We start from the raw sequence: 26,288 nt of genomic DNA, 5'->3' as shown, positions 1-26,288 counted from the left end.
AGGAGCCCTACAACCCGTGACGTCACGCGCACATTGTCTGCTACTTCCGGTAAAGGCAAGGCTTCTTTATTAGCGACCAAAAGTTGCGAACTTTATCATCGATGTTCTCTACTAAATCCTTTCAGCAAAAATATGGCAATATCGCGAAATGATCAAGTATGACACATAGAATGGACCTGCTATCCCCGTTTAAATAAGAAAATCTCATTTCAGTAGGCCTTTAAGTGATGCTTGACTTCAATGATTACCTCTCAAAATACTATACTTTGTCATCACATGACCATTGCTGGAGAAATACTATACAGCATGGGTGTCAAACTCTGGCCCGCGGGCCAAATCTGGCCCACCGTGTAATTTAATTTGGCCCTTGAGGCAATATCAATTTAGCATTAGAGCTGGCCCGCCGGTGTTATACAGCGTCGGTGCCGCTGTAACACCGCATTCACCGCTAATACTCATACTTGCCAACCCTCCTAATTTTCCCGGTAGACTCCCGAAGTTCAGTGCCCCTCCCGAAAATCTCCTGGGGCAACCATTCTCCCGAATTTCTACCGATTTCCACCTGGACAACTACATTGGGGGCATGCATTTAAGGCACTGCCTTTAGCGTTCTCTACAACCTGTCGTCACGTCCGCTTTTCCTCAATACTAACAGCGTGTCACATAATATTTGTGGCATTTACACACACACACACGCACAAGTAAATGCAAGGCATACTTGGTCAACAGTCATACAGGTCACACTGAGGGTGGCCGTATAAACAACTTTAGCACTTTTACAAATACGCGCCACACTGTGAACCCACACCAAACAAGAATGACAAACACATCTCGGGTGAACATCCGCACCGTAATACAACAGAACAAATACCCAAAACCCCTTGCAGCACTAACTCTTCCGGGAAACTTCCAGCAAACTGACCAATAATTAACGTTTTATTCATGCATTTTCTCTTGCTACTTCAAAGCTTGAATGTTTGGTTCATTCATTATTGTTATTTTATTTTGTAATTTATTATTAGCCTGTGGAAAGAACTTGATATTTAACTCAGAAGATCGCAAATAGAAAAAAAGGCATAACATTTTTATTTAAATTTTATTTGATATGCCATTGATATTTTTTTAATTATTATTATTATTATTATTTGAAACTGGATTTTGCATGTCACTAAAGTTATATAAGCCTTGCTTGTTCAATATTTAATGCAAAACTTGTTTGGGTCCCTATTAAAAGGTTAATTCGTTCAACCTTGGCCCGCAGCTTTGTTCCGTTTAAAATTTTGGCCCACTCTGTATTTGAGTTTGACACCCCTGCTATACAGGAACACATTTACAGCGCATTGAACCACATCAACAGTGTACAAAACGGGTTATTTTCTGGCGCATTTAAAAATCTATTAAAACGCATCAGCAATTAAAACATATATTGTGTGGTACTGTCAAAATTAAAATTTAAAAAAATATATTAAAATGAAAATATCAAATACTTGAACTCACAATTCGTAGTATCCATTCGACGCCGTATAAGCCAGTGGTACTCCTCATCGTCGGCTCATTCGAGTGGAAATGGCGAACATTTCCTTATTTCATCGCCAGAACAGCTGAGCTAGCTTCTGGGGTTGGCCGACACCGTCTCACAAGATGTAGTTTCTCTTTGAATATCCTTCTTGAAAATGGCCTGGCAAATATATATCTTCCACCTATTCAACGTTTTGTTCTCCTCCTCTGCTATCCCAGTCTGGATACGGCGCAACACTTGCTTCCTGCTAAATGGAAACTTGTGATTGGATACTCACAAGCAAGTATCCAATCACAGTCTTGTTAACATCAGGAACCTCAATAGGCTAATGTCAACCACTTGTGATGTGATTGGCTATCGCAACTGTCTATCAACTCTGTGTGTCCTCAAATTCATCCGTTAACGGTCCCGATGAGTATCCAATGACAGGACACGTAAATCACACTATGTAAAAGCACTTTGAGTCACTAGAGAAAAGCACTATATAAATATAATTCACAATATAATTGTACACAATTTAGCTGGCCCTGGGGTCAAAAAGTTTAGGAACCCCTGATATAAACCACAAGGAAGCGTGGAAAAGCCAAAACTCCCATTAATGTTGTATCAGTCCAAAAACTCGCTGCTTTATGTAACAAAAAATATTTTGTATTATCTTAAGTCATATTCCTTTTCCACCCTTTTCTTTTGTAGGTCGGCCATCCCTCCATGGCCTCTTCTTCTGTCTTCAGTCCTTCGATCAGCATCGACAGTCCAGTGTCAGGAACCCCCATCATCATGTGTCGCAGTCCCACAGGTCATTTTTTTGCCACTAAAAAAGTCTAAAATGTTTCCATCCTATGAGTCATGTTTCTTTTTCTTCGTCTCCAGATGGGAAAAGTAAGACATCACCGAGGTCCAGCTTGAAGTTCAAATTTGACAAAATGAGTCACTCATCCACCAACGTATGCCCTTTATTTTTTGTCTTTTTAGTACCGAATCTGTATTTTATAGTGCATGGACAAAAGTACTGGGACACCTAGCTATTTCACCTAGCTATCCACAATGCAAAAACAGCCAAACTCGAAACAAGCTCACATTATCTTAAAATAACTTTCTTTATTTCAAGTAATAATCTCTGCCAATTGGTTAAGCAACATTTGCTTGGCTCAAACAATTAAAACATAACCTATTTTTCTTCTGATTTTAAGACTATAATGAGTTCTAAAATAAGAAAAAGGTCTCTATTATAGCACGTTACTCTCTTCACATAGCTAGATTTGAGTAAAATGTCCTAATATTAAGCCAAATGGTGTTTTTAAATTCATAAATTGAGATAAAATGTACTTTTATGAGTCTAGTTTTAAGCAAAATATAACTAAATATTCTAGATTTAGAATAGTTCTATTTTATTATGAAAAAATATGTGCTGGTAAACTTGCAAGTTGTTCTAATGTTATGCTTGTTTTAGGCAGAAGTACAATCATTCCTAGGAATATATCAATCAATCAATCAATGTCTACTTATATAGCCCTAAATCACTAGTGTCTCAAAGGGCTGCACAAACCACAACACAAACCACTACGACATCCTCGGTAGGCCCACATCAGGGCATAAAAGACACCAATCTAAAAAGTTGACATCTCATTAATAATCAATTAATTTTTTTCTATTTTTTTTTACCATATGCTAAAGGCCAATTAAAAACAAGTTCTGGGCCAAAAATGGCCGCCAAACGCTCCTCAATATTAATTTATTTATTTATTCCTTAAAATAAATGTAATAAATAGACATATTTATATTTTTTTAGATGTGTGAGTTTGGTCCAAAATTTAGAAATTCAGATATTGTTACTAGCCAGTGTTAGCTACACTATACAACTCTACTAGCTAGCCGTCCCACTAAATATTTCTAAATTACAGTTGTTGTTAAATAAGAAATATTATAAGAAGGAAGGACACGGATGTAATTGTTTGTCACAAATTACAGATGAGGGTTAAACTAGTGATGTTTGTTAGCTAATAGGGATATGTGTGTGTATGTATGTACTGTGTATACATATATTTATATATGTATATACATATACATACAGTATATATACATATGTATACATACACATACATACATATGTATATATACATATATATAAATATACTATATGCATATATATATATATATATATATATATATATATATATATATATATATATATATATATACATACAGTGGGGCAAATAAGTATTTAGTCAGCCACCGATTGTGCAAGTTCTCCCACTTAAAATGATGACAGAGGTCTGTAATTTTCATCATAGGTACACTTCAACTGTGAGAGACAGAATGTGGAAAAAAAATTAAGAAATTCACATTGTAGGAATTTTAAATAATTTATTTGTAAATTACGGTGGAAAATAAGTATTTGGTCAACCATTCAAAGCTCTCACTGATGGAAGGATGTTTTGGCTCAAAATGTTACGATACATGGCCCCATTCATTCTTTCCTTAACACGGATCAATCGTCCTGTCCCCTTAGCAGAAAAACAGACCTAAAGCATGATGTTTCCACCCCCATGCTTCACAGTAGGTGTGGTGTTCTTGGGATGCAACTCAGTATTCTTCTTCCTCCAAACACGACAAGTTGAGTTTATACCAAAAAGTTCTATTTTGGTTTCATCTGACCACATGACATTCTTCCAATCCTCTGCTGTATCATCCATGTATCCATTTCGGTAGAAACTCAACTCGTCGTGTTTGGAGGAAGAAGAATACTGAGTTGCATCCCAAGAACACCATAACTACTGTGAAGCATGGAGGTGGAAACATCATGCTTTGGGGCTGTTTTTCTGCTAAGGGGACAGGACGATTGATCCGTGTTAAGAAAAGAATGAATGGGGCCATGTATCGTGAGATTTTGGGCCAAAACATCCTTCCATCAGTGAGAGCTTTGAATGGTTGACCAAATACTTATTTTCCACCACAATTTACAAATAAATTATTTAAAATTCCTACAATGTGAATTCCTGGATTTTCTTGTCACATTCTGTCTCTCACAGTTGAAGTGTACCTATGATGAAAATTACAGACCTCTGTCATCATTTTAAGTGGGAGAACTTGCACAATCGGTGGCTGACAAAATACTTTTTTGCCCCACTGTATATATATACATATATATATATATATATATATATATATATATATATATATATATATATATATATATATATATATATATATATATATATATATATAATCTCCTGAAGGAATCGATAAAGTAATATCTATCTACATATAATAAAATCCTCTGAAGAGCAGATACACCTGCGAAACCTGCTTATATATGTATGTATATATATATATATATATATTTTTTTTTTTCTGTCATGTCCCAACAATTTCCTATTCTGTCTTCCTTTTTTTCCCTTCTTTTTATCTGTTCTTGCTCTCGTCTGGCTGTGCCAAACCGTAAAGCAAACATTTAATAAAGTCAAAGAATACAAATACGGCCACAATAAAAACACCCTTGTCTTGTGTAAAGTAATATGAATAGTAGATATGGCCATCTACATCAACAAAATGATTCACAGGACATATTTTATTTTTCTTAAATGTCTTTTTTTAACTTGGGACGTCCCTACAGACGCCAGCAGGCCGGATCTTTAGTTTGGGGACACCTGGGCTTTTTTTGTAAAATCCCTTTTAAAAAGAACATGTATGCTATGAAGCGTGATGTTGACGTAGCTGTAACCAGTCTTCTCTCTTTCAGTCGGAGTAGCTGCATTGCAAGACTTTCGCATCAAGTCCGGATGGAGCTGTGCAAAACACAATGTCAAAAAAACACGGAATCACTATAGAACCACTTTGCTACCGCTATGGACGGGACTAAGAACGACCCCACTACCCAAAGCAGCTGACAATACTGTGAAGTCTACAGCGTAGAGAGAAAAGTGGATCTTTTTGACCGTCTTTTGGCAGACAAAGCGGTCCATAGTCGGGTAAATTCTGACCTAGCTGGGCACTATTATTTATTTGCTGAGTAGCAACATGAGGCTTTATAGAGACTTGTTTTGGCTTGCTCCAAAAAGCAGAGTACAGTAAAGTACAGTACTGGTAACAAACAACCGGCAATTGGAAGTGGAGTCGTCCGTAGGATTTGAGTTTGCTGTGTCCTTTTGGGAAATTTTTTTTTTTGTATTTCAAACCTTTATGGTTACCTCGCTAGCTGCCGCACTACTGTATGAATGCTGCTGGGATCCCGCGGACATAGCGTTTGTGTATTTGCCATGCACGGGGAAAACTACGTTGCAGTACATGCTACTCCTGCAGGGACATTTCAACTGTGTCTAATTTTAGCCAAAGCTGCTTCTTACTCTCACTATGTGATAGGAATGAAAATCTTACAACGGCCGCATTTCTTAAAAAGAGACATTTCACTTCAGTGCGGTAAACATTTCACACGCCGATACCTCCCGTTGTGGCTTGCTAGCTGTGTTTGTGCGTAATTAAGCTTTTTTTTGTTGTTGTTGTTGTTACCGTTTCCTCTAACAACTTGATGACTTGATCGAACCTTTAAAAAAACACTTCTGGTAAAAACAACATTTATTTTGTTGTTGAAGTCTCTTACGTGCACACGAAGAGTAGTTTGAAATAGTTCACCTTCAGAATTAAAAAAAGATATCCAGCTATATCGCAGACGTGACCAAACACTTTCTTCGAAAGCGGGTTCATTTTCTATTTTTCTGCCAGTAATCATCGTTTTGGATGGAAAGGAAGCCGGGGACAGAAAAAAAATGTAGAGACACGCTTGAATAAATCGCATTGTCGTTATGTTTGCAGCAGCCTGAATGCCTTGCAGCCTTTTCACTTTTAATAAACTTAATTTATTATTTTTTTGGCATTGTACAAAAGAAAAAACAACTGAAAGGTACTTAGGTAAATTAGGTTAAGAAATATATGAATTTCAAAGCCGTCTAAATATGTAAATGTATATTTCGTTATGTATTGTGCTGCTGGAAATTTATTCGACAAATAAAATGTTGTATTTTGTGTCAGTTTTGCAGTTCTCGTTTTTCTTTTTCCTTTTTTATGTATAAATGTGTGATGGATGGATCATTTTTGTCACTCATGTATGCGGGTACATTTTATTAACATTAGAATGCATTTGATAAGTTAATTTAAATACAGTGAGAGGGACAAGCGGTATAAACATAATTATTCAATTGTCGAGGTTTCTGTGGTTTATCCGTTATACAGTGCTCAATACCAAGGTAGAGCAGAATATACGTTAGGTAAGGAAAAAACACGGGCTATTTCTTGCCTACAAGTCTGTTTCGCAGGTTTCCCTGCTCTTCAGGGGATTTTATTTGAAAATACAATATTTTGTAGGCTATTTCATCCCTCCAAGCCGGTTTGGCAGGTTTCCCTGCTCTTCTGGAGATTTTATTTAAATACATTTTATTTGAAAGTAAAATCCCCTAAAGAGCAGGGAAACCTGCGAAGTCCGTTTGGAGGGATGAAATAGCCTCTGTGTTTTTTCCTGACCTAATGTAATTCTATTGCATGGATACACTACACACGGCGAAAAGTTTAAAGAATCTATTTCACCATATTCAAAAATGTTTGATGAATATAGTTTAAAGCTAACAAAAAGCCCAAATTCCATCTAAAATTGAAAAAAAATAATGATAAAACGTCATTGACACTAATGCCTCTCTTTGTTATTCAACATTTTTGTTTATTTGTAATCAAATAAACCATGCCAAACACATAATTATCGAAAACACACATACATTTTTTTGGAGGGGTTTTAAATGAAGATGATAAAAAAAAATATTCCAAGGAATTATTGACAAGGACTGATCTATAAACTTTAAATATTGAATATACAATATGTTTGGCACTGGCTATTCCCATCCAAATAGTGAATATTTCTAAAGTCATTGAACGTATCATTGGTTGTAAAACCCAATGGGTTTTTGTTACCCATTTTTGTACAAACCCCAAAACCAGTTAAGTTTGCTTGTTGAGTAAATTGTAAATAAAAACAGACTACAATGATTTGCCAATCTTTTTCAACCTATATTCAATTGAATAGACTGCAAAGACAAGATACTTAACATTCGAACTGGATAACGTTGTTACTTTTTGCAAATTTTAGCTCATTTGGAATATGATGCCTTTAACATGTTTTAAAAAAGCTGGCACAAGTGTAAAAAACAATGAAAAAGTTGGGGATTGCTCATCAAACACTTATTTGGAACATCCCACATGTGAACAGGCTAACTGGGAACAGGTGGGTGCCGTGATTGGGTATAAAAGCAGCTTCCATGAAATACTCAGTCTTTCACAAACAAGGATGGGACGAGGGTTACCACATTGTGAACAAATGCGTGAGCAAATTGTCGAACAGTTTAAGAACAACATTTATCAAACTATTGCAAGGAATTTAGGGATTTCGCCATCTACGGTCCGAATTATCATCAGAAGGTTCAGATAATCTGGAGAAATCCCTGCATGTAACATTGAATGCCCGTGAACTTGGATCCCTCAGGCGGTACTGCATCAAAAACTGACATCAGTTTGTAAAGGATATCACCACATGGGCTCAGGAACACTCAAGAAAACCACTGTCAGTAACTACAGTTCCCTGAAATTAGTAGGTCAAAACGGTGCTTGCCAAATAATCATCAGTGAAGCATGTATAACATAAACAGTGGAATTTATAACAATTAAGAAGGTTTGTGTCATGTTGGTTCTCCTACAGAAAATACATTAAAACAAAGACAAAAAATGTTTCTTCATCTTTTTCCATTTTCACACATCTCTGAATAAGGTCCAGTGAGCCACATGTTGCTCTATAGCCGCGGGCTGCTGACCCCCGAACTACAATTTTTTTTAAAACATAGTATAGTCATAATATAAAAATTTGTTTTAATGTAAGTATGAATCCATGAAATAAGGTCCTGGGTTCCCCAAGGCTCAATTTTAGGTGCCATGTATTTTTTTTCCTGTGCATTTAAAGTGCTACTATACATAAATAAATTTTGAATAATTTGAGTAATTTATTTATTGGTAGATTTTATTTAAACAAAGAAGTTCATGTTTCCACTCGCAGAAAGGTAAGTAATATAGTTTTAAGTCCACCACCCATCTATGCATTCAACCATTCGCCCAGTGCTGGAGTCTACCCCAGCTGACTTCTGGCTTCAATACGAAACAAAGTGCTGGGTTTGGGATTCACTCAAATAAACACATATCAAACAGACTTTTTCCTCTTCCTACTCCATCCATCCATGTTTTTACCCCTTATTCAGTGCCACAAGTGAGTTGGAGCCTATCCCAGCAGACTTTGAGAGGTATACTGCAAGCTAGCTACCTAAAGATCCACCTCACAGCAAATCGGATGTGTGTTACACTTAATCTGCTTGTTATATAGTAAATGTTTACATCTTTGTAATATCAATATATTTGAGTACCAATAAAACAAAACAAAAATGCTCTATTAATGCATTTGTGCATATTAATTGCACGATCAATCAAACTTTATTCATATAACACTTTTCATGCACAGGCAGGTGGCAACGCAAAGTGCTTCACAGAAAAAAAGAAGAGATGATGAAACATAATATATATGTCCATCCATCCATCCATCCATTTCCTACCGCTTGTCCCTTGGAGCCTATCTCAGCTGCATTGGGGTAAAAATAAATAATACATAAATTATTAAAAACATAACTTTAAGAGAATAATCATAGTGATAATTTTAATGAATTCAATAAAAAAATAACAATCAAAATAAAGATAAAAAATATAATAAAGAATAAAAGTTTATTTTTATTTTTATGGACCTTTATTTATAATATGCAACATACAAGCAAATAAAAAAATTCAAAAAAAGTACAGAGCAGCGCCAGGGGGTTGTAAACTCAATAAAGCAACTAAAATACAATTATATATATATATAATATATGTATATATATGTGTATGTATAACAAAATGTAAAGCCATAGCCATAAGCTTTACATTTTGTTATATATATATATATATATATATATATATATATATATATATATATATATATATAAATAATCCAAATTTGGAGCACAGCATCATAGTTTTCACAGCTTCTTGGTTGTTAGAGATAGAAATTGTTTGAAGTAAAGTTATAATTGTTTTTTAAAGGCACAAAAAACAGGTCGAGTATTGAGAAACTTACATTTATGAATTTAATACTTAGCCAATAGTATAACGGGGTTGCAAAGGTTAAATTTCTTTAAAAAAATGTTTTCATACTGTGTAAATCCTAATAGCACATCTTAAAAGGAGGGTTTAAAGGCCTACTGAAATGAGATTTTCTTATTTAAACGGGGATAGCAGGTCCATTCTATGTGTCCATACTTGATCATTTCGCGATATTGCCATATTTTTGCTGAAAGGATTTAGTAGAGAACATCGACGATAAAGTTCGGAACTTTTGGTCGCTAATAAAAAAGCCCTGCCTTTACCGGAAGTAGCAGACGATCACGTCACCGGTGTGAGGGCTCCTCACATCCTCACATTCTTTATAATGTGAGCCTCCAGCAGCAAGAGCTATTCGGACCGAGAAAGCGAAAATTTCCCCATTAATTTGAGCGAGGATGAAAGATTTGTGGACGAGAAAGTTAGAGTGAAGGACTAGAAAAAAATAAAGATAAAAAAAAGGCGATTGCATTGGGAACGATTCAGATGTTTTTAGACACATTTACTAGGATCATTCTGGGAAATCCCTTATCTTTCTATTGTGTTACTAGTGTTTTAGTGAGATAAATAGTACCTGATAGTCGGAGGAGTGTGTCCACGGGTGTGTTGACGCCAGTCTCTGAGATAAGTCACGAAACTGCAGAAGGACAGCAGCTCCGCTGATCCCCGGTAAGAGGCGACTTTTTACCACAATTTTCTCACCGAAACCTGCCGGTTGACAAGTGGTCGGGAACCATGTTCGCTTGACCGCTCTGATCCATAGTAAAGCTTCACCTCCGGGCATTTTAAACAAGGAAACACCGTGTGTTCGTGTGGCTAAAGCTTACCAACTCCATCTTTCTACTTTGACTTCTCCATTATTAATTGAACAAGTTGCAAAAGATTCAGCAACACAGATGTCCAGAATACTGTGTAATTGCGCGATGAAAAGAGACGACTTTTAGCCGTAAGTGGTGCTGGGCTAGTATGTCCCCTCCAACCAATAACGTCAAAAACACGCGTCATCATTCCACGACTTTTTCAACAGGAAACTCATCGGGAAATTTAGAATTGTAATTTAGTCAACTAAAAAGGCCGTATTGGCATGTGTTGCAATGTTAATATTTCATCATTGATATATAAACTATCAGACTGTGTGGTCGGTAGTAGTGGGTTTCAGTAGGCCTTTAATATAAGCCTGATTAAAAGAAGTCTACTCTTTTTTTTTTTCTTTTTTATATATATATTTCTTTAAATATCAACGTTCTCGGAGGTCCCAAAGCAATTTTTATTCATACGTCAATCCTGTTTTCAAGATGTACAAATGTAGCAAATAAAGTTTATATGGGCTGCTGTCGAAATATCAATTTACCATCGATATAGGCATAGAACCGGTTAACAGTACTTTGGTAACTAAGAGTGGCGTGTCTGGTTCGGGCGGGAGCAACGCACTTGAAATAGTTCACTTTAAACTCCGCCCAGCTCCACGTCAAAGACAGGACTCTGGTGTGCAAACGAACGCACCCTTGCCTTTTCATTGACGAACAGTCGGTGTCTGACATCAACAAAGAGCCGGTAAAATCGTACCAAGTCGCTCTCCTTCACGTCTGAGAAGAAATGGAAACCGGTAAGTTTAACGTCGCCTTTTTTCTTGTTTTTGTCCTGATTGGTGTTTCTGTGCGCCGGCGGGCTGCTGGCGTGACAGATGGAGGATGACAACTGAGGAAGCTAATCGGCTAAAGTTAGCATTCCTCCAGCTAGCTTGTCCACCTTTTAAAAAACACGGCGTCTTTGTTGCAGGCGTATTAACACCTCCGGACTCTTCAGGACAAAATAAGACATTTTTATTATGTGACGTCATTAAAAAAGCTATGAATGGCGAGGACTGTGGAGATTATAACCGCAGTGGTTTACTAGTTCATAGAACCGTAATAAAGGACACAATGACTGCACATGCTGCACTACTACTGGGAAGTGAACCAGACAACTTATGTACATGCGTGATTATTAACAAACATCTCATATGTGTATATATATATATATATATATATATATATATATATATATATATATATATATATATATATATATATATTTTCAGTGTTAATTTTTCTCAGATTATATATGTAATGTAGTCACATTATATGTACCACACTTGATTATTAACAAACATTTCACACATATACATATACATATATGTATGTATATATATATATATATATATATATGCTTGATTATTAACAAGAATCTCATATATATATGTACATATATATTTATGACATGTTTATTAATAATCAAGCATGTACATAGGATGTTACTACATCACATATATAATCTGAGAAAAATTAAGGCTTTGAATATTTATCCATAAACATCTAAATTCACAATTGCCAGTAATAATTCAGCTTATAAATCAAGTTGTTCTGTTGATTGCATATATATATATATATATATATATATATATATATATATATATATATATATATATATATATATATATATATATGTGTGTGTATCAATGTTTATTTATATAGCCTTAAATCACAAGTGTCTCAAAGGGCTGCATAAACCACAACGACATCCTCGGTAGAGCCCACATAAGGGTAAGGAAAACTAAACCCAGTGGGACGTCGACAATGATGATTATGAGAAACCTTGGAGAGGACCGCATGACCACATGTGGGCAGCAACACCCCCCCCCCCCCCCCATATATATATATGTATATGAGATGTTTGTTAATAATCAAGCGTGGTACATGAAATGCTACTGCAATACATATATAATCTGAAAAAAATTAACGCTGAATATATATATATATATATATACATGAGATGTTTGTTAATAATCACGCATGTCCATAAGTTGTTTGGTTCACTTCCCAGTAGTAGTGCAGCATGTGCAGTCATTGTGTCCTTTATTACGGTTCTATGAACTAGTAAACCACTGCGGTTATAATCTCCACAGTCCTAGACATTCATAGCTTTTTTAATGACGTCACATAATAAAAATGTCTTATTTTGTCCTGAAGAGTCCGGAGGTGTTAATACGCCTGCAACAAAGACGCCGTGTTATATATGTATATATGAATATATGTATGTATATATATGTGTATAAATATATATGTATAAATGTATGTATGTATATAGGCAATCAACAGAACAACTTGATTTATAAGATGATTATTGCTGCCAATGGTAAATTAAGATGTGTATAGATAGATGTGTTATAGATAGATATTCAAAGACTTATTTTTTTCTCAGATCATATATATAATGTAGTTACAATTTATGTACACCTTTGAGTATTAACAAAATTCTCATATATAAATATTTATTAGAGTTGGCCGTTATGGCTTTATTTTAATATCTCGATATTTTTAGGCCATATCGCGATACACGATATATATCTCGATATTTTGCCTTGGACTTGAATTAACAATTGATACATATAATCCCAGCAGTATGATGATTCTACGTGTCTACATTCTTGTTCATATTCATTAATATATGCTACTTTTAAACTTTCATGCAGAGAAGGAAATCACAACTAAGTCAATTTAGGGAAACTGTATTTATTAAACAGTTATTAAGCAATGGCACAAACGTTCATGTCATTTCCAAAACAGAAAGTGAAAGATTGTCAGAGACATCTTAACTGTCAAATAAAAATGAGCTACATAATTGGAAATCAAATAGTGTTCATCCTTCGCAATGTGGTAGGTTACTACGGACGTTATCAAATTATATTTTTTGATACGGTGTTGATGTGGAAATGTTTGCCTCGGTCTTGTTGGTTTCAATCGTGATCCGTAGGCCGTTCTCTTTGGAGATTTGGCATATGCGCTTCTTAGTATTCTCGCTGCTCCTTGGCGAGGCGTGGCACACTGCCAGTCCGTCATCACGGTAAATACCAAGGTTAAGGTTGAGGCTAGCAAGCTAGCAAGCAAACCGTCAACTTCCTCTATGTCACTTTCAACCTGAGAAATAACAGCTACCAACAATTCACAAAACCCAACACAACACTCCAATACGTGCACCATGACAGCAACCACCCACCCACCACCACGAAAAGAATACCTACCGGAATTAATAAAAGGCTCTCGTTGCTGTCATCTAGCAAAGCTGAATTCGACCAAGCAACCCCCCCGTACCAGAAAGCACTTGATGAAAGCGGATACAACTTCACCCTCACCTATGAACCCACGCCAGGAAACCAACCAAAAAAGAGCAGAAAACAAAACAACATCATCTGGTACAACCCCCCCATTCAGCAAGAAATCTCAACCACTATCGGCCACAAGTTCCTCACTCTGATCGACAAACACTCCCCCAAAGGCAACACCCTAAGAAAAATATTCAACAAGAACAACATTAAATTGAGCTACAGCTGTATGAATAACATACAACAAATAATTTCAAACCACAACAAAGCATTTGCAAAAGGACTGCCTGCCCCCAGACTAAACGACCCTGAAACCAATAAGGAATGTAATTGCTGCAAGAAACTTGATTGCCCTCTCAACGGGGGGTGCTTACAAACATCAGTCGTTTACCAAGCAAAGGTAACACGCAAGGACATTAGCACATCCGACACGTATGTAGGATTAACCGAAGGAGCGTTTAAAGCCAAATGGAATAATCACAAGGCCTCCTTTAGAAACCAGACCTTGCGGAATTCTACAGAACTCAGCAGGCACATTTGGAACCATCCATCCATCCATCATCTTCCGCTTATCCGAGGTCGGGTCGCGGGGGCAGCAGCCTAAGCAGGGAAGCCCAGACTTCCCTATCTCCAGCCACTTCGTCTAGCTCTTCCCGGGGGATCCCGAGGCGTTCCCAGGCCAGCCGGGAGACATAGTCTTCCCAACGTGTCCTGGGTCTTCCCCGTGGCCTCCTACCAGCTGGACGTGCCCTAAACACATCCCTAGGGAGGCGTTCGGGTGGCATCCTGACCAGATGCCCGAACCACCTCATCTGGCTCCTCTCAATGTGGAGGAGCAGCGGCTTTACGTTGAGCTCCTCCCGGATGGCAGAGCTTCTCACCCTATCTCTAAGGGAGAGCCCCGCCACCCGGCGGAGGAAACTCATTTCGGCCGCTTGTACCCGTGATCTTATCCTTTCGGTCATGACCCAAAGCTCATGACCATAGGTGAGGATGGGAACGTAGATCGACCGGTAAATTGAGAGCTTTGCCTTCCGGCTCAGCTCCTTCTTCACCACAACGGATCGATACAACGTCCGCATTACTGAAGACGCCGCACCGATCCGCCTGTCGATCTCACGATCCACTCTACCCCCACTCGTGAACAAGACTCCTAGGTACTTGAACTCCTCCACTTGGGGCAGGGTCTCCTCCCCAACCCGGAGATGGCACTCCACCCTTTTCCGGGCGAGAACCATGGACTCGGACTTGGAGGTGCTGATTCTCATTCCGGTCGCTTCACACTCGGCTACGAACCGATCCAGTGAGAGCTGAAGATCCCGGCCAGATGAAGCCATCAGGACTACATCATCTGCAAAAAGCAGAGACCTAATCCCGTGGCCACCAAACCGGAACCCTTCAACGCCTTGGCTGCGCCTAGAAATTCTGTCCATAAAAGTTATGAACAGAATCGGTGACAAAGGACAGCCTTGGCGGAGTCCAACCTTCACTGGAAACGTGTCCGACTTACTGCCAGCAATGCGGACCAAGCTCTGACACTGATCATACAGGGAGCGGACTGCCAGAATAAGACATTCCGATACCCCATACTCTCTGAGCACTCCCCACAGGACTTCCCGAGGGACACGGTCGAATGCCTTCTCCAAGTCCACAAAGCACATGTAGACTGGTTGGGCAAACTCCCATGCACCCTCAAGAACCCTGCCGAGAGTATAGAGCTGGTCCACAGTTCCACGACCAGGACGAAAACCACACTGTTCCTCCTGAATCCGAGGTTCGACTATCCGGCGAAGCCTCCTCTCCAGTACACCTGAATAAACCTTACCGGGAAGGCTGAGGAGTGTGATCCCACGATAGTTGGAACACACCCTCCGGGCCCCCTTCTTAAAGAGAGGGACCACCACCCCGGTCTGCCAATCCAGAGGTACCGCCCCCGATGTCCACGCGATGCTGCAGAGTCTTGTCAACCAAGACAGCCCCACAGCATCCAGAGCCTTAAGGAACTCCGGGCGGATCTCGTCCACCCCCGGGGCCTTGCCGCCGAGGAGCTTTTTAACTACCTCAGCGACCTCAGCCCCAGAAATAGGAGAGTCCACTACAGATTCCCCAGGCACCGCTTCCTCAAAGAAAGACGTGTTGGTGGGATTGAGGAGGTCTTCGAAGTATTCCCTCCACCGATCCACAACATCCGCAGTCGAAGTCAGCAGAACACCATCCGCACCATACACGGTGTTGATAGTGCACTGCTTCCCCTTCCTGAGGCGCCGTATGGTGGTCCAGAATCGCTTCGAAGCCGTCCGGAAGTCGTTTTCCATGGCTTCCCCGAACTCTTCCCATGTCCTAGTTTTTGCCTCCGCGACCGCTAAAGCTGCACACCGCTTGGCCCGTCGGTACCCGTCCACTGCCTCCGGAGTCCTATGAGCCAAAAGAACCCGATAGGACTCCTTCTTCAGCTTGACGGCATCCCTCACTGCTGGTGTCCACCAACGGGTTCTGGGATTACCGCCACGACAGGCACCAACAACCTTGCGGCCACAGCTCCAATCAGCCGCCTCGACAATAGAGGTTCGGAACATGGTCCACTCGGACTCAATGTCCCGCACCTCCCTTGTGACATGTTCAAAGTTCTCCCGGAGGTGTGAATTGAAACTCTCTCTGACAGGAGACTCTGCCAGACGTTCCCAGCAGACCCTCACAATGCGTTTGGGCCTGCCAGGTCTGTCCGGCATCCTCCCCCACCATCGCAGCCAACTCACCACCAGGTGGTGATCGGTAGAAAGCTCCGCCCCTCTCTTCACCCGAGTGTCCAAAACATAAGGCCGCAAATCCGATGACACAACTACAAAGTCGATCATGGAACTGCGGCCTAGGGTGTCCTGGTGCCAAGTGCACATATGGACACCCTTATGTTTGAACATGGTGTTTGTTATCGACAAACTGTGACGAGCACAAAAGTCCAATAACAAAACACCACTCGGGTTTAGATCCGGGCGACCATTCTTCCCAATCACGCCTCTCCAGGTTTCACTGTCGTTGCCAACATGAGCGTTGAAGTCTCCCAGTAAGACAAGGGAATCACCCGGAGGAGCACTTTCCAGTACTCCCTCGAGTGTACCCAAAAAGGGTGGGTATTCTGAACTGCTGTTTGGTGCTTAAGCACAAACAACAGTCAGGACCCGTCCCCCCACCCGAAGGCGAAGGGAAGCTACCCTCTCGTCCACTGGGTTGAACTCAAACGTACAGGCTTTGAGCCGGGGGGAAACCAGAATTGCCACCCCAGCCCGTCGCCTCTCACTGCCGGCAACGCCAGAGTGGAAGAGGGTCCAGTCCCTCTCGAGAGAACTGGTTCCAGAGCCCTTGCTGTGCGTCGAGGTGAGTCCGACTATATCCAGCCGGAACTTCTCTACCTCGCGCACTAGCTCAGGCTCCTTCCCCCCCAGTGAGGTGACGTTCCACGTCCCAAGAGCTAGCTTCTGTAGCCGAGGATCGGACCGCCAAGTGCCCTGCCTTCGGCTGCCGCCCAGCTCACAATGCACCCGACCTCTATGGCCCCTCCTATGAGTGGTGAGCCCATTTGAGGGATGACCCACGTTGCCTCTTCGGGCTGTGCCCGGCCGGGCCCCATGGGAACAGGGCCGACCACCAGGCGCTCGCCATCGTGCCCCAACTCCGGGCCTGGCTCCAGAGCGGGGCCCCGGTGACCCACGTCCGGGCGAGGGAAATCTGGGTTCATTTCGTTGTAATTCCATAGAAGTCTTTGAGCTGCTCTTTGTCTGATCACTCACCTAGGACCTGTTTGTCTTGGGAGACCCTACCAGGGGGCATGAAAACCCCCAGACAACATAGCTCCTAGGATCATTGGGACACGCAAACTCCTCTACCACGGTAAGGTAGCAGCTCAGAGAGGAGACATTTGGAACCTCGAAGACAATAATGTTGAATAGTCAATAACATGGCAAATTCTTGCATCCAGCACACCTTACAACAGTGGTAATAAAAGATGCAACCTATGCTTAAAACAGAAACTGTTTGTTATATATAATCCAGACCTGTCATCCCTCAACAAGTGCAGTGAAATAGTTTCAACATGCCGCCACAAACGGAAACACCTCCTAAGTAACACATGAGCCAATCACCATGCCCCTACGCCTGCCTGTACCCACCCACTCTGTGCCCTATATAAACCATTGTATGTGAATGCTTCCAATAAAATCTCCTGATGATTGAGGGAACCCCTCATGAAACAGTTCTGTAGAGATGAAGTAGTCTTGTGATTTTTCCCACACATACATATTGCGCTCTACAACGGTATCGAGCACTATTCTCTGGATAATCCAATCAAGATATATATATATATATATATATATATATATATATATATCAATCAATGTTTATTTATATAGCCCCAAATCACAAATGTCTCAAAGGACTGCACAAATCATTACGACTACAACATCCTCGGAAGAACCCACAAAAGGGCAAGGAAAACTCACACCCAGTATATATGTGTATATATGTGTATATATATATATATATATATGTATGTATATATATATATATATATATATATATATATATATATATATATATATATATATATATATATATATATATATATATATATATATATATATATATATATGTATGTATATATATATATGTATATATATAAATGTATGTATATACTGTGTGTATATATATATATGTGTGTGTGTGCGTGTATATATGTATGCATATTTTTTTGTGTATATATATATATATATATATAAATACACTTTTGTGCGCCACTCCCCCTCAATCAAGTTTTACCTCCACGGACCAATTAGCTCCCACAGCCACTAAAGTACTACTATAATACTACCATGCAAACTTGCCAAGTCTGTCTTCCTATTTGTAATGTATGTACTTAAATCTTAATACATTTATTGCTACGTTTTTCAGTGAAAGTATACATGTAAAGATATTCATTTTTGAGCGATATTAAGTGAAATTGAAGTGAATGACAATTGTACTGTAAACAGTTAGTGGCACGTTTATTAACCCAGTTGGTCAACAGCACAGAAAATTAACTGTTTAAGTAGTACATAATTACATAATATAAATAATATAGAAAAATGATCTTTCTACGTAAAATAAATAACATAGCTGTGCAAATAATAAAAAATGCAGCAAACTCGGATAAAAAAAAAAACATTTGCAGGAACGCACTTTTTAATTCCCAGTCGACGATGTAGTGGACTGTCACACACGTACGGTTCTGGTCAGCGCCTAGTAAGTGACTTGACTTTTTGTGCGGCTATGATCTTCCTCATTTCGGCACACATTTTTGGCGGCATTTCTCATGCAAAATATGCCCTGCTTGGCAACTCAAGAACAGTTTTGATTTGGGCTTACATGGTAATAAACTCAAATTAATGTTTTTTCCAGATGCATACATTTGTCCAAGTGTGGCTAACTACAGGCATTGTGGGTTTTGTAGACGTAGTCTACATCACTAAAAGAAACATCTAAGGAAGAGAATCCCTCTGCTATCTTTCCACTAGTTTTTTTATCATATAAATCTTGAAAATTCTTCCCTCAAGCCGTGAGATTGTTGAACGCATTAAAACAATCCTCTCAATTCCCCCCAAAATGTATTAATTTACTGGAATATAAAGACAATATAACATACATCCATAAACGTGGATGCATATGCAAAAGTGCATTATATTTATCTGTACAGTAATCTATTTATTATATTTGCACCTTATTGCTTTTTTAATCCTGCACTACCATGAACTAATGCAACAAAATGTGGTTTTTATCCGTACTGTAAAGTTCAAATTTGAATGACCATAAAAAAAAATCGAGAACTCCCTCTTCGACTCTCTCGTCGTCATTTGAGATGTCTGTTGTGATTTCCCCTTCCTGGTTCGATGATATAAAAATATTTTCAAAACTCGATATATCGCTCAGGCCTACTACGATTGCTGTGTTGCATCCATCCATGTTTTACCGCTTGTCTTCCTTTGGGGTCGCGGGGGTGACTGGAACCTATTTGTATTGATTAAGGAAGATAATCAGCAGTCACTTGTCATGTCTAATCAGACAGTGCTGTTGGTTTAAAGTTATTGACCGGACATTTCCCAAGTACTATTGTGACACGAGGGCCCCAGTCATACAAAAAGAGCTCAAGTGGGTAGTGTTCGGTGACGATTCCTAAAACCTTGATTTCAATTGCCGTGTGTTGTTTTGGACCAGAGAGGATACATGGATGACACAGCAGAGGATTGGGAGAATGTCATGTGGTCAGATGAAACCAAAATAGAACTTTTTGGTATAAACTCAACTCGTCGTGTATGCAGGAAGAAGAATACTGAGTTGCATCCCAAGAACACCATACCTACTGTGAAGCATGGGGGTGGAAACATCATGCTTTGGGCCTGTTTGTCTGCTAAGGGGACAGGACGATTGATCCGTGTTAATGAAAGAATGAATGGGGCCATGTATCGTGAGATTTTGAGCCAAAACCTCCTTCCATCGGTGAGAGCTTTGAATGGTTGACCAAATACTTATTTTCCACCATAATTTGCAAATAAATTATTTAAAATTCCTACAATGTGAATTCCTGTTTTTTTTTTACATTCTGTCTCTCACAGTAGAAGTGTACCTATGATGAAAATTACAGACCTCTGTCATCATTTTAAGTGGGAGAACTTGCACAATCAGTGGCTGACTAAATACTTTTTTGCCCAACTGTATGTAATTGCAAGCATACTGTCTTCTATACTACAAAAAGGCAGTCTAGATCTTAACAGGAGTAAAATTATGAAAAACCAACTCCTCTTTCCTGTTGGCACCTGTTTTTGTGTACGTATTTAGGATTCCCATAACTGGTACTTTAAAGGTGCCTTACTATGCAGAACCTATTTTTCTAACCTGATGGTACCTGCTTATGTATATTTGGGATTCCCGTAAGTACTGAAAATATGAAGTCAAACTGTGGAGACATTGCAGAGGTATATATAAAATAGTCTTGCCTTCCTTCATACGTTGTCCAACAAGCCGTTGGAATTTGCTCTGTCCTGTGACCTTTTCTGTCTTATTTCGTCAGCAAATATCTTCATATATGGTAAAGTGTTACTCAAAGAGCTTAGTGTGAGTCCACCATTTTAGTCTGCTCTGTACTCAATGAGCTCCTTCATTTTCTTTATCTTCTTGTTGTAGGGCTCTTACATGCATATGTGACGCTGTTGCCATTTTGTAATACAAATTAGGGTATAGTTAGAACTCATATGTGTCCGTAGACTCGCTATGGAAGTGCTAAAACTACAACAACGATGGCAGGAACAATACATAGTAGAACTGGAGCCACATAAATAAGACCACCTATAAAACTGCACTTTCTGAAGAGATGATCAGAAAGCAGCTTGAAAACGGTCCGTAAAACATAATCGATGCAACATTTTTGTCAGGCTTTCCCCTGACAGTTTGTCTATGTTTTAGTTTTTTCCTCTGCATTTGTCTGTTTCCTCTGTGGTTAGTATCTCCTGCCTTTAGTTCCTGTCTAGTGGTCTTATTTTGTCAGCTTCCTGTCTTGTTCCCTGAGTGCTGTGTTCCTCCTCAGCTGCGGCTGATTGGCACCTGGCCACACATGTTGCCAATCAGCCCACTCCTGTTTGTACCTGCTTTGTCTTGTGTCAGTTGCTGGATCATTGTATTGTATTGTCGTTGCCACAGATCACTCTTGTCGTGCTACCTTTCGTGTCGTTTTGTTACAGCTACTACCTGTCATGCTACATTTTGTCCTGGTCGTCGTAGCGGTAAGCTGTGTCTGTTAGCATTAGTTATTTCCAGTTTTTCTGTTTGCTATCCACTAGCTTCCATGCTAAAGTTCCTTTTTGTTTTCTAGATTCCAGTGCTAGCTCCCTTAGTTTGTTATTCCGCCCACGTGCGTGCTTTTTGTTTGTTCTTGTTCTGTTATTTAAATTAAATCATGTTTTCCCATTCAATGCCTGCCTCCTTCTCTGCATCATGGGGTTCAACAACAACAAATACCTCTGACAATTTTGACCAAAACACCACCATTATATGTTATGTAGACCACAAAGACATGTTTTAAATTTAGAAAAACATACGGTAATATATTATATGACACCTTTTTAAGTGGTGAGTGTGAGACATTTAAAGAAGACCAATAATGATTTTAATCTACATTTAAAAGACTTCCTTGTGTTCAGGATAATATTTTTTTGTAATCGTCATGTAAATTTTGCTCCACTGTCACTTTCATTAACATTTTTTTTTAGTCTGTTTGCAACATGTTGGTTTGTGCTGGCGTTCCCAGATTGCAAGTGAAATGGCAACCCTCTCTTTCAAAAAGTATTGGAATTTATCGTTTGAAAATGTACACTGTTTAAATGTATATCTTGAAGTCGTCACCACTATTTTTATTCCCCCAGACACGGTGAAAAATAAACCGCATAAATATTCTATAGATTCACCCTATAATGATTTTCGGTACACTTGCACAATCTCCAATCAATTTGGATCAATGTCATTGCATGTCACATGTCTGTGTTTAGGCACATGCCAATATTACCTTTCTTTTGTGTTTTCTCATAGCCTGAAGCTCTGGTTAAGCATTTGACTTTGTCGAAATAAGTATGACCACTTCGCTGTGACATCACGACATAGCCAGACAGCAAAACCCTGCAAACTCAATGCAAGCTCACGCTAAAACCTTAAATTTTATGCTTTGACTTTGTTTAACATGCGCAGCCAACATTTTAACAACATTAATAAGACATATAAATATCATCATAGGTCCCTTTTAAGTGTAGCATATGAGTATTGCGATATTGGAAAAATCCTCATAGTTATGACTCCTTGTGTTCGTTTTTCTCCCTTCAGTTTTTAATCATGCCTTCTTTTTGCTGCGCCTCCAGGTCTGAGTCAGGAGAAGGTAGCCACCTTTCTGAAGCGCCTGCAGGCTGAGCCACGCTACTTGTTGGCCCAGAACGTTTCAACCTGCATCGACCCGCTGGAGGTTTGTCTCCACCGGCAGACTGTCCAGGATACAGTACACATCTTCCAGCATGCTATCCCCACAGAGGGCAAGCCTGTCACCAACCAAAAAAGCTCAGGTAGACCTTCTAGTCTATTCTTATCTCGGATGTATGTTTTTTTTAATGGTTTGCATAATAGCGTCTGTTAGGCCCGTGCACCAGCACTTTTGAATGCCAGTGGGATATTTTCTCCAATATGCTCATAAAGAAAAGTCAACGTTATATCTAAATATAGTGGTACCTCGTTTTTTGTTAGTACAGCAGTTTGTTCTAAAAGGTCCCACTAGACCGAATCGTACGAAAACCGAAACAATTTTCCATAAGCCGCTCAAGACACTATGAATAAAATAAAAAAATGTTTTAATAAAGAATACTTGTAATTTTACCGACTAAATCAGTGGAAAGTGCATAAAAAATACAGCTGAAATTAATAAATTAACATCTATGATCACTTTCACCTTTTATTGAAGACTTCTGTTGTTGAAGGCTGCGAAGACAGAAGAGCACAAGTTCTTCCTTGAATGCAATTGTTTCTAACCTTTATCAAATGGCTGGCTTATTTTGCAATCATGGTTGAGTGACTAATGCATTGAATTTTTTGACTGATTCATCGGAATGATTTGCGGGCAAACAGACTAGGTATTTATGAGAAGTGTTTGGTAGTACGATATCCGATACCGTACTTTAGTAGAAAATGTTGTATTTGTGCTTGTGACAACTGAAACTATTTCATCGACACTATTTGGTTTTAATTTGAATTATGCTTGTTTTTATGGTTTATTATATGATTTTAATTTTAATTATGATTATTATGTATATATTCCTGTAATTTTTTTGTGAAGCACTTTGAATTGCCTGGTGTGCCAGTTGTGTTCTGTAAATAAACTTGTCTTGCCCTGCCTTGCCCTAGTACGGAATGTGCCAATGTAGGATTATAACAAACAAAACTTTTTTTTATTTTTTATTTCCTCTTTACAATTTTTGAAAAGTTATTTGTGTCCTATTTTATATTGTATCAACAAATGTTGTTATAAATGGTGGTCAAAATAAATTGCATGATTAATCTAAGTTTATATGTAACTAATGTGATGATATTTGTGTATGTATTAACTTTGACAGCTCTGCTTTTTGAGTAAATAAACTCTTGACTGGGAGTCCTGTCCAGCGTTCCCTCTAAGGTGCACGCTTGTGCAAATGCTCACTGCTCAGCTGTCCTCTACGCACAGTAAATTTATGCCGCGTACAAAATAAAATCCAATCTAAACTCTAAACATGATAAATACATTACAATTTATTCTATAGGATTTTGCAATGCAACTGAGTACAGGTGACAACAAGCAGCCTAACAGATAAAAAATGTTGCTCAACACTGTTCAATTGTTGTAACGTATGTCGAAACGCTTTAGAGGACAGAAATTCCGTCAATCACTTTATTGAGCAAAACTGTATATATTCGGCCATAACCACACCAAAAACATTTGTAAAAAGATTTCTATCTACAAAAACTGGTCATTTTCTGCTGCACAAACCATGTTTAACTTGTGGTCATCTGTCATATCAAAAGCTAACTTACTCCTTCTCACCTGCACCAACACAAGCAGTAATGGCACTGAGCCACTGACATGTTTATGGCCACACAAAAAGTTGGAAAACTCCAACACCACACAAAGAGTACATACCAGGTCGTTAACACTATGAAAACTCAATCAGATGTGTGCTTATTCTTTTGTCATTTATTAAGAGTGTTAATTCATGGATATTAATCATGATGACATGCTGTTACTAGATTACATAAATTCTTATAAAAAGATGTTTTACAGACAGAAAGTTACAGGAATGTACACTTTATCCCATTTTTACATCTCATTTTGCCACATAAGAATGTTTGAAGAGGAACTAAATGTTATTTCTGAAAGTGGTACACATTCTAAAGTAGGACCCCACCCACACATATAATATTAGTACATAGCTCATGAAAAACAATATTTTTTTTTGTTATGTTCATCTTAAGTGGGCCAAATCACTTAAAATAAAAAAGATATCACATTAAAATTACTTGTCATTTGATTATTATAAAACATTTAACTTATTTTTAAGTCATGTTTGGGACAGGCTTGATGCTAGTATGACCACAGTGTGCACGTGTGATGTTTTTCACATGTGCTCCACTGAATGCTCAGGTAAGTTTTGCATTTGCTCAGACACATAAAACATTTGAGGGAACATTGGTCCTGTCTACTGATATGTTAGAGGGCTATTAAAGAAAAATAGGAATGTGTATATACTATAAATGCAGCCATTTGTAGTATATTATAACAATATAAATGGGAGAACTGTATAAAAGATGTTGTTTGCTGCTCATCGTGTTTAAAATAGGATAAAATTGCCGTAGAAGTCACAACCATTTATTTGACTATACATTACTGTACAAAACAGCCACGTCCGAGACACGTGTACTGCTTTTGTTCCAAAGAGTTCAATTTATGTTTCTGTGGTATCATCCTACTTTTCCTTTTTGACGTCACTGATTCCCTGTAAGCACAAAAGGAGATGCACACGTTTACTGAACTTTTGATCTCATACCTGTCAATTCTGTGCAACTACAGAGATGTATTTTGTCACACAGGTTAGATCAAATTCCAAATTGTTATTGCCAGATTTGACTTATTCCATAATCAAACTTGCCTTAATTTACGAGGTTAATTTAAAAAAAATGTTTGGGTATTTCATTGGTATGCAGGAATTTCGTTCTAATCTATTTTCTTCTTCACCAGGGAGATGTTGGATCTTCTCATGTCTCAATGTCATGCGACTTCCCTTCATGAAAAAGTTCAATGTAGAGGAGTTTGAATTTAGTCAGTCCTATCTGTTCTTTTGGGACAAGGTAATATCTTAAGGTGCTTTTTTCCCCCTGTGTTGTAATGTTTTTGTCGTTTTTCCAGCTTTTTTTCAGTACACACTGTTGTTAAATTATGAGAGGATGAGTCACCGCTCAGTTAAATGCTGTATTTTTACGTCTACAGATTGAGAGATGTTACTACTTCCTCCATGCCTTTGTGGAAACCGCTCAGTGCAAGGAGCCGGTAGATGGACGCCTCTTACAATTCCTTCTCTCCAACCCAGCAAATGATGGAGGGCAGTGGGATATGCTGGTCAATCTCATTGGTTCGTAGTTTATATATTTTAGAATTTGCGGATAAGCAACACACATTACTGTACACATTTAAAAAATGGATGCAAGTCTTCTAATACATTTTTATTATTTGAAAAGAGAGACACATGAGCTGTAATATTTTGTTTGCAATGATTCCTCGAGAGCAATACAATATACTTAGTAGACACTTAATTAGGTACCACTTTGCAAAGGAGG

The 26,288-nt window shown here is 38.7% G+C and overlaps 2 protein-coding genes across 15 annotated transcripts in view; both read left to right on the top strand.

Moving 5' to 3' along the window:
* LOC133564596 (rap1 GTPase-activating protein 2-like) overlaps nt 1-6,538 on the top strand; it is a 314,916-nt gene extending 308,378 nt beyond the window's left edge. For all 14 annotated transcript variants that reach the window (XM_061919002.1, XM_061919001.1, XM_061918997.1 and 11 more), the window contains 3 exons: nt 2,213-2,315; nt 2,390-2,463; nt 5,259-6,538. In XM_061919002.1, coding sequence (XP_061774986.1) covers nt 2,213-2,315; nt 2,390-2,463; nt 5,259-5,267 — 186 coding nt within the window. In that variant the 3' untranslated portion in view covers nt 5,268-6,538. The remainder of the gene's footprint in view (nt 1-2,212; nt 2,316-2,389; nt 2,464-5,258) is intronic.
* Nucleotides 6,539-11,177: 4,639 nt separating this feature from the next.
* The window catches only part of LOC133564594 (bleomycin hydrolase-like), a 39,585-nt gene continuing 24,474 nt past the window's right edge, over nt 11,178-26,288 (top strand). The window contains exons 1-4 of the mRNA XM_061918993.1: nt 11,178-11,336; nt 22,799-22,996; nt 25,693-25,802; nt 25,942-26,083. Coding sequence (XP_061774977.1) covers nt 11,327-11,336; nt 22,799-22,996; nt 25,693-25,802; nt 25,942-26,083 — 460 coding nt within the window. The 5' untranslated portion in view covers nt 11,178-11,326. The remainder of the gene's footprint in view (nt 11,337-22,798; nt 22,997-25,692; nt 25,803-25,941; nt 26,084-26,288) is intronic.

This window comes from Nerophis ophidion, linkage group LG13, assembly GCF_033978795.1.
Source record: "Nerophis ophidion isolate RoL-2023_Sa linkage group LG13, RoL_Noph_v1.0, whole genome shotgun sequence".
Lineage (NCBI taxonomy): Eukaryota > Metazoa > Chordata > Actinopteri > Syngnathiformes > Syngnathidae > Nerophis > Nerophis ophidion.
This window is presented reverse-complemented; position numbering and strand designations above follow the sequence as displayed.